General features: G+C 50.4%; 1 protein-coding gene across 7 annotated transcripts in view; it reads left to right on the forward strand.

The window, feature by feature from the left end:
- Positions 1 to 12,784, forward strand: part of LOC127032466 (zinc finger protein 883-like) — a 28,547-nt gene extending 15,763 nt beyond the window's left edge. Inside the window, exons 2-7 of one of the 7 annotated variants that reach the window (XM_050919764.1) lie at positions 647 to 3,243; positions 3,297 to 5,856; positions 6,956 to 7,043; positions 8,579 to 8,675; positions 9,368 to 9,481; positions 9,703 to 12,784. In XM_050919764.1, the coding sequence (XP_050775721.1) occupies positions 7,020 to 7,043; positions 8,579 to 8,675; positions 9,368 to 9,481; positions 9,703 to 10,778 (1,311 nt within the window). In that variant the 5' untranslated portion in view covers positions 647 to 3,243; positions 3,297 to 5,856; positions 6,956 to 7,019 and the 3' untranslated portion in view covers positions 10,779 to 12,784. The other 6 variants (XM_050919763.1, XM_050919768.1, XM_050919765.1 and 3 more) reach the window with 6 other exon arrangements.
- Positions 12,785 to 13,513: the final 729 nt, after the last annotated feature.

Here is a 13,513-nt window from a genome sequence, read left to right on the forward strand (position 1 = left end):
CATATGGTTCTGGTGTTTGCTGGCATTCAAGCAACACCCATTCTTTATCTCTCTGTGTCATCCTCAGGAGAGTGATATCATTCATGGTCACCTGGTTGAAATAGGTCAATTTTATTAAGGGGACATACAAAGGTGGCTGTTCCTGCTGGGCTGTTTGCCTGTGGCTGAAAAGAAATCATCCCCTCTGTGCGCTACGCGGTGGGGGGAGGGGTGAAGCAGTCATCCCAGAGAATAGGGTGGGGTGGAGGGCTTTAGTTAGGTTTGAGCTGCGCGTTAACCTGAAAACCGCAGCCCCTCCTTTTAAATGGCCAACCCATTTTAAATGGCCAACTCAACGGGTGCTTGGTATGGGACATGAGGGCGCTGCTGTTTGAAACCATTCCCTCATGTTACGAAGGTTAAAGAAGCCAAAAGACTGTGGCTTACCATAGCTGCCTGCAAGCCGAATTCTGTTGCCTGCCAGCTCTGCGTGTGTGATCTCTCACACCAAACTGGCAGGCCCTCAATATAAGAATCAAAATGTGACCTTGTAAAGAAAGCACACATGCTATGTAATGTTAACAGCTTGGTTCACTGTGGAAACGTGTACCCATTGTTCTCTAAAATGTCTTTTAAAATACCACTCTCCCTTTTTTTCTTTCCGCAGCTGCAAATATTTCAATGCTCACTGTATCGTCTCCATCCCAGAGGCTAGATTAGATTGGAAGGCGAAAAAAACGCACTCGCAATGACATGTTCTCTGAGCTCATGCAGTCCTCCCACATTGAAAGAGCCCAACGGAATGTGTGGAGGCAGACAATGTCAGAGTGCAGAAAAGCACAAAATTAACGCGAGGACAGGAGGGATGAGCGAGAGGACAGAAGGGACCAGCGAGAGGAGATATGGCGTCAGCATGATGAAAGGAGGCAGGAAGCTCAGGCTACTCGCGGATCAAACTCATTCTCTGGTGTATTGTTGAGCAGGACAGACAGCAGGAAGCACACAGACCGCTGCTGTGGGAGGGATAGCTCAGTGGTTTGAGCATGGGCCTGCTAAACCCAGGGTTGTGAGCTCAATCCTTGAGGGGGCCAGTTAGGGATCAGGAGCAAAAATCTGTCTGAGGATTGGTCCTGTAAAGCAGGGGCTTGGACTAGATAACTTCCTGAGGAACCTTCCAACCCTGATATTCTATGCTGCAGTCACTGTGTGACGAGCTGCCCTCCTCCTCAACTTCCATGGCCTTCTTACCCAGATGCCCAAGAACATGGTCGGGGGGACTCTGGCCACCCAAACACTCCACCCTAGAGGATTGCCCAAGCAACAGAAAGCTGGCATTCAATAAGTTTTGAAATGCAGTGTGGCCTTGTCCTTCCCTCCTCCTCTCCTCCACCAATCCAACCCATTGCTTCCCTCCAGCCCCACCCCTTCTGGGCTACCTCGGCAGTTATCCCCCCGTTTGTGTGACAAAGTAATAAAGAATGCATGAATTTTGAAAAACAGTGATTTTGTTGCCTCTGCAAGCGGTGATCAAAGGGGGGGAGGGGAGGGCGGTTTATTTACAGGGAAGTAGAGTGAACCAAAGGGGCAGGTTTTTATCAAGGAGAAACAAACAGAACTTTCACATCGTAGCCCCCTGACCAGTCATGGAACGGGTTTTCAAAGCTTCTCTCATGCGCACTGCTATGCTCTTCTAATCACCCTGGTGTCTGGCTGCACATAATCAGTGACCAGGTGATTTGCCTAAACCTCCCACCCCTTACTTTCACAGAGATGGTGGAGCACACAGCAAGCACTAATAACAATGGGAATATTGGTTTCTCTGAGGTCTAACCGAGTCAGTAAACTGCACCAGTGCGCTTTTAAACGTCCAAAGGCACATTCTGCCACCATTCTGCACTTGCTCAGCCCATAGTTGAACAGCTCCTGACTACTGTCCAGGCAGCCTTTGTATGGCTTCATGAGCCATGGCATTAATGGGTAGGCTGGGTCCCCAAGGATAACTATAGGCATTTCAACATCCCCAACAGTTATTTTCTGGTCTGGAAAGTAAGTCCCTTGCTGCAGCCGTTGACACAGACCAGAGTTCCTGAAGATGCGAGCATCATGTACCTTTCCCAGCCATCTCACATTGATGTTGATGACACGTCTCTTGTGATCCACAAGTGCTTACAGCACCATTGAAAAGTACGCCTTTCGGTTTATGTACTTGCTGCCTTGGTGCACTGGTCCCAAGATAGGGATATGCATTCCGTCTACCACCCCACCACAGTTAGGGAATCCCATTGCAGCAAAGCCATCCGCTATGGCCTGCACATTTCCCAGAGTCACTACTCTTGATAGCAGCAGGTCAAAGATCGCTTTGGCTACTTGGATCACAGCAGCCCCCACAGTAGATCTGCCCACTCCAAATTGATTCCCGACAAGCTTCCAGAGGGCTATCGTCACTCACTTGTGAACTGTGAGGGCTGCTCTCATCTTGCTATTCTTGCATTTCAGGGCAGAGGAAAGCAAGTCACAAAGTTCCATGAAAGTTTCCTTATGCATGTGAAAGTTTTGCAGCCACTGGGAATCATCCCACACCTGCAACACTATGTGGTCCCACCAGTCTGTGCTTGTTTCCTGGGCCCAGAATCAGTGTTCCATGGCATGAGCCTGCCCCATTGTCACCAGGATGGACAAATTGCTGTGACCCATGCTTTTAGCGAAGTCTGTGTCCATGTCCACATCACTCTTGTGACTTCCCTGCCATCGCTGCCTTCGCCTCCTCGCCTGCCTTTGCAGGTTCTGGTGCTGCATATACTGCAGGATAATGTGCGTGCTGTTTGCAGTGCTCATAACTGCTGCGGTGATCTGAGTGGGCTTCATGCTTGCTGTGCTTTGGCATCTGCGTGGAAAAAAGGCATGAAACGATTCTCAGCTGTTGCTCTCAGTGAGGGAGGGGCGACAGATGACTGTAGCTATCCCACGGTTCCCGCAGTCTCCGCCAACCATTTGAATTCTGGGTTGAGCTCCCAATGCCTGATGGGTCAAAACATTGTCATGGGTGGTTCTGGGTACATGTCGTCAGTCCACTCCTCCCATGAAAGCAACAGCAAAAAATAGTTTCTCGCCTTTTTTCACTGTCACTGGGTGCTGCTGGCAGACGCGGTACTTCAGTGCTACACAGTAGCATCCCCTTGCCTTGCGTTGTGGATGGCAGATGGTACAGTATGACTGGTAGCTGTCATCATTGTCCCGTGGGTGCTCCTGGCTGGCCTCGGTGAGGTTGATTGGGGGCACCCGGGCAGACATGGGTGCTCCTGGCTGGCCTCGGTGAGGTCAGTCGGGGGCACCTGGACAAAAATGGGAATGATTTCAGGTCATTCTCTCTTCAAGTTTTGTGTAATGGAGATCCAGTCCTGCCTGGAATATCATGCCAGCTGGAGGCTTCTGCCTCAGGCTGCTCTCCCAGTTGGCAGCACCATGCGGTTGCACCTACCCCAGCCTACCCCTTGCTCCCATGGCTCATGAAGCCTGGACAGTAGTAAGGAGAAGTCCAACTATAGGCTGGGCAAGTGCAGAATGCTGGTTCACTCTACTTCCCTGTAAGCCAGCCCCCCCCACCCCCGATCTCTGCTTGCAGAGGCAATAAAGTCAGTGTTGTTTCAAATCCATGCATTCTTTATTAATTCATCACACAAATGGGGGAGGATAACTGCCAAGGTAGCCCGGGAGGGGTGTAGGAGGAGGGAAGCAATGGATGGGGTAGTTGTTGGGGCATCCCCTAGAATGGCATGCAGCTCATCATTTCTGTGGGATGTCTGAGGCTCTGACCTGGAGTAGCCGTTTGCCTCTCTGGTTCTTAGTAGGCCTGCCTGATATTCCAGGCAGGACTGAATCTCCATTAGACAAAACTTAAAGAAGAGAATGACCTGGGGAGTCATTCCCATTTTTGTCCAGGCGCCCCGACCGACCTCACTGAGGCTGGCCAGGAGCACCCATGTCTGCCCAGGCACCCCCGACCAACCTCAGTGAGGCCGGCCAGGAGCAACCAGGAGACAGCAGCAGATGGTACAGTATGCAAAGGCAAGGAACTGAGCGGGCTCCATGCTTGCCGTGGTATGTCGTCTGCATGGGTAACCCAGGAAAAAAGGCGAGAAACGATATTTTGCCATTGCTTTCACGGGGGGCGGGAAGGGGGCTGACACCATGTACCCAGAACCACCCGCAAGAATGTTTTTGCCCCATCAGGCATTGGGAGCGCAACCCAGAATTCCAATGGGGGGGGCAGAGACTGTGGGAGCTGTGGGATAGCTACCATAGTGCAATGCTCCAAAAGTCTACTCTAGCCTCGGCACTGTGGACGCACCCCTCCGACAATGCGCTTAGTGGGGACGCACACAAATGACAGTATCAAATCAATTTCTAAAAAAATCAACTTCTATTAAATTGAACTAATTTTGTAGTGTAGACATATGCTGAATTGCCCCCTTCTTAGCTCCCTTGTTCCCAGTGCTGCATTTGCTAAGTTTTCCCATTGTCAGCTTCCTTGGTCTGAGCACTGGCATGTAACAAGCTTTCCCATTCTCAGTTCCCCTGGTCTCCTTGCTTGGTGACTGTGTCATTATATGAGTGCCCTCATTGCTTGCTGATTTTAAGTGAGTCCTGTGTGTCTGTACCATGGACTGAGTTTTACCATTCTCGTCTGCCCTGGTCTCAGTGCTGCGTGTCAGTTTCATGCACTCATTTCCTATGCTCATCATCCCTGGTCTGAGTGGTTCATGTATGTGCCAAACTTCGTATTTCCACTTCTCTGGTGCCGTGGTTTTAGCATTGTGTGTTTGTACCATGCACAAATTGTCCCTTTTCTCAGCGATCTTCTTGGTCTCACCTCTGTTTGTCTGTGGCGTACTCTGAGTTTACCAGATCTCGGTCTCAGAACTAAGTGCCTGTGCCATGCCCTGAATTTCCCCATTCTCTGTTCCCCAGGTCTCAACACTTTGTTTCTGGTCTGTACATTGAGTTTTCCTGTCCTTAGCACCTCAGGTATTAGTGGTTTGTTTCTGTGACATGCACTGAGTTTCCCCATTCTCAGCTCTACTGGTCAGTGTTTGCAAGGCCATGGCAGCGAGGGTGAAGTGATATGCTCTTAAAAATGGAGTCCTCTGTGTGTGATACTGGACAAAACCACATCTGATTTTATCTCAGCACTGGACAGCGGAAAAACCATAACCTACCCCGTACCCCCCGATTGTCTGTCTTAAAACTGAATGAATGGCCTGCCTGTGTAAGAACTCTGCAGTAACACACACAAACTAATCTGGCCTTTCATAGGCTTGGTCTCTATAGACATTGAATTAAATGCTGAAGCAGGAGGATTAATATCCCTGCCAAAATTATCTTTTTTTGTAATCATTTTGAAAAATTTCAAACCTTGAAAATATTGTTTAAAAAGATATTATGGGTGTTTTTCCTTATTTGTTTAATTTTGTATTTCAACTCTAGGAGCAAAGAAGGTTGGTCACACATAAAGGCTGGGGGACTGTTGTATCCTTGACAGCAGTGCTTCTGGGTAGAATTTAGGATTCATGGTGGAATCCAACTGAACACAGGCTCCTGGTAGGATGCTGTGTTGCTAAGAGAATCAGTACAGTTGCTAAAGAGGTAGAAGCAGGGAAATACTGAGTAGGAGTAGACAGGTGGTATTGTCTCGATATAGGGCATTAGGGAGACCATTACTGGACACACTGTCCACTTCTTGTGTTCTCACTTCAACAAGGACACTGAAAACCTTAAAATGACAAAGAAAAGAACCAACAGAATTATTCAAGGTCTGGAAAACCTGCCTCAGAGTGAAAGACTTACAGAGATCCATCGGTTCCTTTTATTCAAGTGAAGGTTAGGGGGTGACTTGATCCTGGTTTATAAGTACCTACATGGGGAGATTCATGTGGGTTCTTTATCCCAGCAGAAAAATACCCCTTGCACTGAATTACTCCCTAGGAAGGGGAGGGAGGAAGGGGAAAGGGCCCTCGTCTGGTATCACTAACTGTGGCCACCAGAGGGCCCTGGCTATTGTCGGTTGCTGACTATGGACAGTTCTTCCAGTGGGTGTTTCCCTGTCTGAGGATACCGGGTTTGAGCTTCCTGGGTCAGAGGCTGCTGCTGCCTCCATTGTGAGTCTGGATTCTTTTCCAGGCTGAGGCGCAGGTGCTCCGCGGGGTGTGTGCGGGGAGAGCCCTTTCTTAGCGCCCCTCTGTGCCCAGCCCGGGGGACTTTCTCCGTTTTTTGTTGTTGTTGCTCCGCTGGCACCCCCCGCCCCACCCCTGTGTCCTGATATTTCACGTCTCTCGTCTAGTCACCCTATCCAGGGGAGCGGGAGTCTGCGAGTCCCAGAGCTGCTGCCCTCCCTGATGCCCCTAGACTCTGCTCCCCTGAGCGCCTGCAGGAGCCGAGCCAGGTCCGGGACAGCGAACGCCCCAGGCCGGGCCAGGGACCGAGTCTCCCAGCCCGAGGGGAGGGGGACAGGGGGAGAGACTGGCAGGGGCAGCAGGAGCAATCAGTGGGGAGGGAGGTTCCCGGCTCCCAGCCCTGCCCAGCCTCATTCCCTGCAGCACCCCGGAGCAGATTGACTTTCCGGGGGAGAAGGGGAGGAGCAGGGAGAGGAAAAGCCAGTTCCTGCCTCTGCCTGGTGCCCGCGCTGCGGGGGGAATGTGCTGCCCTGGGGACAGTGTCTGGGGGATCCCCCAAAGCGGCTCCTTGGATTCTGCTCTTTTCTAGTGTTTGGCTCAGGGACTCTGTTACTGGGGGGGTGGGTTAAAATGGCTCGGTGGGGTTAGTCCTGGTGGGAGAGGCCGGGTCAGTGACTGAAGCCTGTTCTCAGCACTGCAGAGTCCCTTGTGTCTGTTAGCAGGGAAAGAGCCTGTGATGAACGGGGCTGTGAAATGCACCAAAGCCCCTGCTGAAATCTTCCCACTGGCCCTTCTTGTCCTGACAGGCTGCAGAACCACATCAGCGCTTGGCTCCGGATCGTCCCGTCTGCTGGGGAACGGGAAAGGGACATGGCTGCAGCGGATCATGCTCAGGTAGGGGATCTATCCAGGGGAAGTGGGTTGTGGCAGGAGGAGTAACCACAGTATGGAAGTGGGAGGGTTAGTACATTGGGTGAGGAATTTCCCCATTGGGCTGTGTTTAAATGGAGGCAGTTTGGCCTAGTGGCTAGTGTATCTGATGGACACGCGGGAGACCTGGCTTCTATTCCCAGCTACACTGCTGACCTGCAGCCTGGCCTTGGGCAAGTCACTTCCCCACTCTGTGTCTCAGTTTCCCCATCTGTAACGTGGGGATAATGATGCTGAGCTCCTATGTAAAGTGCTGTGGGGGGCGTAGCATAAATTTAGATGGAACAAAGGGGCCAAAGAGGTTTATGTAACCCAGTCCCTGTCTAACATTAAACTAGGGCCAGGGCTTGGTGTACAGAGATCGCAACCTTTATAGCACGGTGACTCACCACTAAACACCTTTTGAACCTTCCATTAAAGATACAACATTTGACATGTAAAGACATCCCATGTTCCCTTTTGCTTTAGCTGGAGAGGATTTTAGAAGGAAAAAGCCCCTTGTCTCGCAGTCTCTTACCTGGTATCAGAGATGGTAATAACTGTTCTTTAGGGGAAAGAGAAGAAGTTAATTGAGGTGGGCTGGAGCTGTTGTTAAAATCTAATCCCATTTCACTGGGATTCTGGTGGAGCCGGTACGGGTGATGATGTTATGTGGGTCCCTTTCTCTGGCCCAGGCTGGTCAGCACATCTCTCAGGATCAGAACAAAGAATGTCCGGGATCCTGGGAAAGGGTGGGGGTGATGGGCAGGGTGGTGAAGCTTACCCCAGTAGCCTCCGTCTGTTCTTTCTGACGTGTCCTCACACAAAGGGAGTGGTGAGTGAACTTGGTATTTTGTCCACCGATTAGGCCCAATATCTGAAAAACCAATTTTGGTTCATTAGTTTCCAGCTCCACGTCACCCATTTTTAACAAGCATTAGTTTCAGGAGCCATTGGATTACATCAGCGTGGTCTTTTCGGTTTAGACCAAACCAGTCTCAGTCTGGTTTCCTTGTACCAGTTCCCATCACCATTTGTTATTACAGTTTATTGTGAAGTCTTATGAACTCACACTCACGTTTAGGCCCAGTTCTCCCCACAGAGGGTGAGGGAGAGGGCAGGGGATGGGACAGAGGTGGGGTGTAATGGCCACTCCTCCAGCCTAGCTGTTCAGAGAAGGCCATAGGAAGTGGCCTCCGAACAGCCAGTGAGGCGGCGGCCTAGGTGCAGACCCCAAGCTGGGGAGGCTGAAGAGCTGGGTGCACAAGGAGCGAGAGGGGGGCAGATTCTCTCCTGTGGAGCAAGGGGAGGTTCTGATCCAGTAACAGTGCAGGGACAGGTCTGTGTGGGTTATGGAAGGGGGTGATTTGGGAACATCCTGAGGGGCTGGTGTGCAGGGGATGTAACCCAAGGCCTGTGGGAGCTACGGCAGATGGTGAGGGAGGCTGGGACAGGCTGTGGCTGAGCTAGTGCGCTTGTGGCTGGCAGCAGGCGCTGAGCGGGGACACTTGCTGTTCCAGGGGTCGGTGACCTTCGAGGAGATGGCTGTGTATTTCCCTGAGGGGCAGTGGGCTCTGCTGGATCCACGTCACAGAGTTCTTTACAGGGACCTCCTGGGTAAGGATTCATTACCCCTCAGGTATCAGGAGCTGAGCATCCCTGAAATTCCCAGAGCAGGTTCTGATCTGGTCCCCTAGCGTTCAGGAGGAACAGCCCCATAGTCCCTATACCCCATATCAGAGAGACTGTCCCTGCACAGGACTGGAGATCCAGGGACTTAATGATGGTGCTGTTCTCCCCCTAACCTGGGCTCCCAAGTGGGACAAACTCACTGTCTCCCCTGCTTCCCAGGGCAGATTCCACCTCTGGGACCTCTGCCCCATCAGGGATGGACATGTGTCTCCTGACTCTGCTCTGCCTGAAGCCTCACTGGCCAGAATTTTGCTGGTAGGTAGCCACCTAAAGATGCAGACAGGCACTGAGTGAGATTTTCAAAATCTCTTCAGTGTCTAACTTCCATTGTGCTTCTACAGAATCCCACTAGGCCCCTGTCTGTGACTGTAGGTGTCTAAACGTCTTTAGAAATCTGGCCCAAGTTCCCTGTCTGTGCAGATCCCTGAGCTCACTTCAGGGGACACAGCATGTCTCCTCCAGATGCTGGCCTTTCCCAGAGGGCTCTGGGAGCATTTTCCTGTCTGTTCACATGAAATCTCCCTGCAACAAAGAAAAGGGCTGGGCACCCTGCTGCAGCCTCCCCAACCTACAAACAGAGAATGTATGTGAGCCCACTTGCTTTTTCCCCTGAGCAGGGTTTCCTGTTCCCAAGCCCAGTGAGATCTCCCGGATGGACCGAGGGAAAGAGCCATGGAGCCCAGATCCCCAGGGCTCTGAAGAAAGGGGTATCCTGAGAAGCAGCCACACAGGTGAGGGATTGCTTCAGTAAGCTCCTAGCCCAGTTTTATATCCTCATGGCAGAGGTCATGCATGGGATTCCAATAACCCTGTCTGCTGCCTGGCTTACTCCCTTCCCCTCTCTCTTCTGGGGAAGGATTTGGGGGAATTTGGATCCTGATATTGATTTCTTTCACCCCTTTTTGTGTCAGCCTCTCTGAGGACTGACTGCTGTTTGGATTCTCTGTCCCAGCAGGAGACGGGATGGGCAGTGAGAGTGAAGAGGAGAACTCTCAGCTGGAAGATCCTGAGCTAGTGCAGCCACACAGGAGGATGTCGGGAAGAGCTGAAGGGAACATTTCCCAGAGCCCTGAGCAGGGAGAAGCCTGGGAGAGTCAGCACAGACTGCAAAGGCAACCAGGGAAAGGATTGGATAAATCGTGTCACAGGCCCGTGGACACCACCCACCAGAGAAACCCCAATGAAGAGAGACCGACCATCTGTGAGGAATGTGGCAGAAGCTTCAGTCGCAGCTCAAACCTGATTGTCCATCAGAGACTCCATGCTGGAGAGAAACCCTATAAATGTCTGGACTGTGGGAAAAGCTTCAGCCGGAGCTCCCACCTGATCACTCATCAGAGACTGCACACAGGAGAGAAGCCCTACAAGTGCTCCAACTGCGGGAAAAGCTTCAGTGACAGCTCCACCCTCATCACCCACCAGAGACTCCACACAGGAGAGAAACCCTACAAATGCCCTGACTGTGGAAAAGGCTTCAACCAGAGCTCCAACCTCACTTCCCACCAGAGAACCCACACAGGGGAGAGACCCTACAAGTGTCCCGAGTGCGGGAAAAGCTTCAGTGTCAGCTCCTACCTCATCAGGCACCAGAAAATTCACACAGGAGAGAGACCCTACAAATGCGAGGAGTGTGAGAAGAGCTTCAGTCAGAGCTCCAGTCTTATCAACCACCAGCGAGTGCACACTGGAGAGAAACCCTATAAGTGCATTGATTGTAACAAATGGTTCAGGAACAGCTCAGACCTGATTAGACACCAGAGAACCCACACGGGAGAGAGACCATATCGGTGCCCAGACTGCGGGAAAAGCTTCAATCGCAGCTCGAACCTCATGACGCACCAGAGGATCCACACGGGAGAGAAGCCCTATGAATGTCCCGAGTGCAGGAGGAGCTTCACCGTGAGCTCAGCCCTGATCAAACACCAGAGGACTCACCGGGAGGAGAAGCCTTACGACTGCCCTGATTGCGGGAAAATCTTCATTCGCTGCTCCAATTTTCTTACGCATCGGAGAATCCACATGGGATAGAAACCGACATCCCCTGATATCTCTGCCCCCGCCCCATGCCAGCTCAGAAGGAGCCACTTTGAGCCAGGGTCAGCCTGGCTGACAGACTCCAGGGAGTTGCTGCTCACTGGGGTCTGGGAATCTGGTTTTGGTGCACAGAGGACTGGGGCAGATGGTTATTTCTAGAAAGGGAGGGATTGTTTTGTTTTGGATTTCAAACACTTTTATAAACACAGTCCCACTCATGCAACCTCAGCAGGCGGCACCATGCTAAGCAGCTTTACCCTGCCTGTCCTTGTGGTGAGGAGGATGCCTAGAAAGCAGTGGTTACACTAATAAACATGTCTATGGGCTCTATCCATGTTACGTTCGTACAATGTGCCTGGGGAGGTTACACAAATCAAACTGTCCATGGAAAAGCAGACTCATACTCAGAGATTCATTAAGTTTGAAAGACTGTGCTGAATTAATGGCATTTGAAGTACGCATTTGGATTCAGACGCCCTCGGGAAATTTTATCTATGCACTGGTTTCACCTGATAAGTAACAAAAAATTCAAACATATGTCTGCTCTGGCCCAGCGACAGCTCGGTCATTCTGGGTATCGGGAAGTGTGTTCTTGAGTTCATAGAAGCCTGTAAATTATGTAAATGTATATTGTGTTCTATGTGGCAATAGCCAGCTGTCACTGAGTCATAGGATCTAGTCTGCTCCCAGCCTGTCATCAGCCGCGTGGGAGTGACCCCTTTAATGTGCCCATCCCAAGGACCCACACAGCTCCACAGGGGCAGGCCTGTGGCCACCATGACTCCCAGACTGGGCCTTCGGCTCCCTGCAGCGAATCCAGCCCAGCCAGAGTCCTTCAGGGCACAGTGCTCTCAGTGAATATCTGAAGTGACACCAAGAGGCCCTTTCAACTGAAGATGACAATTCATTAGTTACCTGGCGTATAGAATCTGAAAGTCCTTACATTAGCACAGTGAGGCAAAGGTTAACACATGGCCCATGCTGTCTATATCAGTGCAACCAGGCAGTATCTGTTTCAGTTTCCATTTCTCCTTTCAATGTCATCCCAGGTGAGAGCTCCAGACTCTTTGTAAAAGCCAGGAGTTATCCCAGTATCCTGACACTAGTTCGACCCATTGTTCTTGAGCTGGGGCCTTTGCTCTGCTTCTCTGCTGAGAGGTGGAGGGAAAACTCCTGCCTTTTGGTCTGGTTCCTGGGTCTGAATGTTCTGGCATTTAAAAAAGGGTTGGTTTCAGCCCATCCTTTAGTATCCCAGTCACTGCACCCCAGTCAGCTACATGACACAGCATCTCATGTCTGCTGCTCTGCCACAAGAGCTGCATTTTGAACCCTTTTGCACCCACTGGGTGGCTATGCAGAGTGCAGAGGGAAACTGAGGCACACCCTGGAACCATAAAATTATTACAGAAAATTCCTGCTTTGTCACACCAACCTCACCCTGGCTGTCTAGGATTAAAATTTAGTTAGTAAATGTGACCTGGGGATTTCTTACACTAGCTCAACATAGAGCTACTTTGTTAGGAAGATGTATGTGCATACCCCAAAGAGGAGCTGGCAGCCTGTAGATGGACTGATGGGCACTCACCACAGCTCAGTCACAGATGACGCTTGCTTGAATTTGAGTGGTTTTATAAAATCACTTGGTGAAAGCAACATTGGAGCTTCCAGTACACCATGACTGGGATTGCAGAGTATTTATGGTAACACTTTCTGCTGAACTGCCATAGAAATAACTTTGATACCATGGGGCTATGTTAATGTGAGATATCTCTGTGAAAGGAAGAGGCTTGGCTCTGAATTGTCATTGTTGCAAGGCAAATTTAAACTGAATTGACATGTTAGTGACCAAGCAATTGTTTAAAGGTTGCCTTTTAAGAATGACTCTTTGTTGAGCTGCCACTCACAGTCCCATGACTTTGGGTTACAAAGTTTGACTGGTAAATTGATCCAGCCCTGTACTAAGGATTCAGTTTTGTAGTAAAAGCCCACACTCCATACTAGAGTACGTTTCCTATTGATTGGTAAATCTTTGTGGTTTGATTTGTTACTTGTTAGTGAGTGGGGGTGGGGGTTAACACCATATCTTAACATTTTTTGTTGTAACTTCATGCACTCTGCCCTGTTCATCTTCAAGTTCTGTTTTGAGTACTAAAGCTGATTAATAAGAAGCTTCTCATCTGTACATCAGCTAAGCAACATGAAATCCAACGAATTCCAAACAAACGAAAAACAGTAGGGAGATAAACCAACCTCCCCTGCAAAAGGTGCATCTTCCTCCCTGTGAAGAGCTCTGTCAAATTAATAGGCCATCCACCTAGATGAAGCACAATGAGCAGGAGAAAGTATTACCAATACTGGAATGCACTATGTTATCATTATGGTTCAGAGTGAACAGTCTATGGCAATAAATAGGCAGTTCTCACCTCTCAGCTCCAGACACCAGTGATGTTCCAGTGGGAACATTCTCCAAAACAAGAAAGGTAAATTCTGCAAAATCCTCGTGATGCGCAAAATTCTACTCCAGATTTCTAGGGTCTCCTGCTGCCTCCATCCCTGCAGCAATGTTCAGTATGTGACATAATGTACTCAGCAAGAGATTCTCTCTGCCCCATGGGGATAATACTCTCAAGTGGGACTGGAGACATGGATGTTGCTGGAACATGCTCCTGCCTGCAGGAGCATCTTCCAGCAGCCACAGGGTTAACCCAGTAATGCTGAGTGCTCTGGTT

The sequence above is a fragment of the Gopherus flavomarginatus genome, chromosome 12, assembly GCF_025201925.1.
Source record: "Gopherus flavomarginatus isolate rGopFla2 chromosome 12, rGopFla2.mat.asm, whole genome shotgun sequence".
Classification (NCBI taxonomy): Eukaryota; Metazoa; Chordata; order Testudines; family Testudinidae; genus Gopherus; species Gopherus flavomarginatus.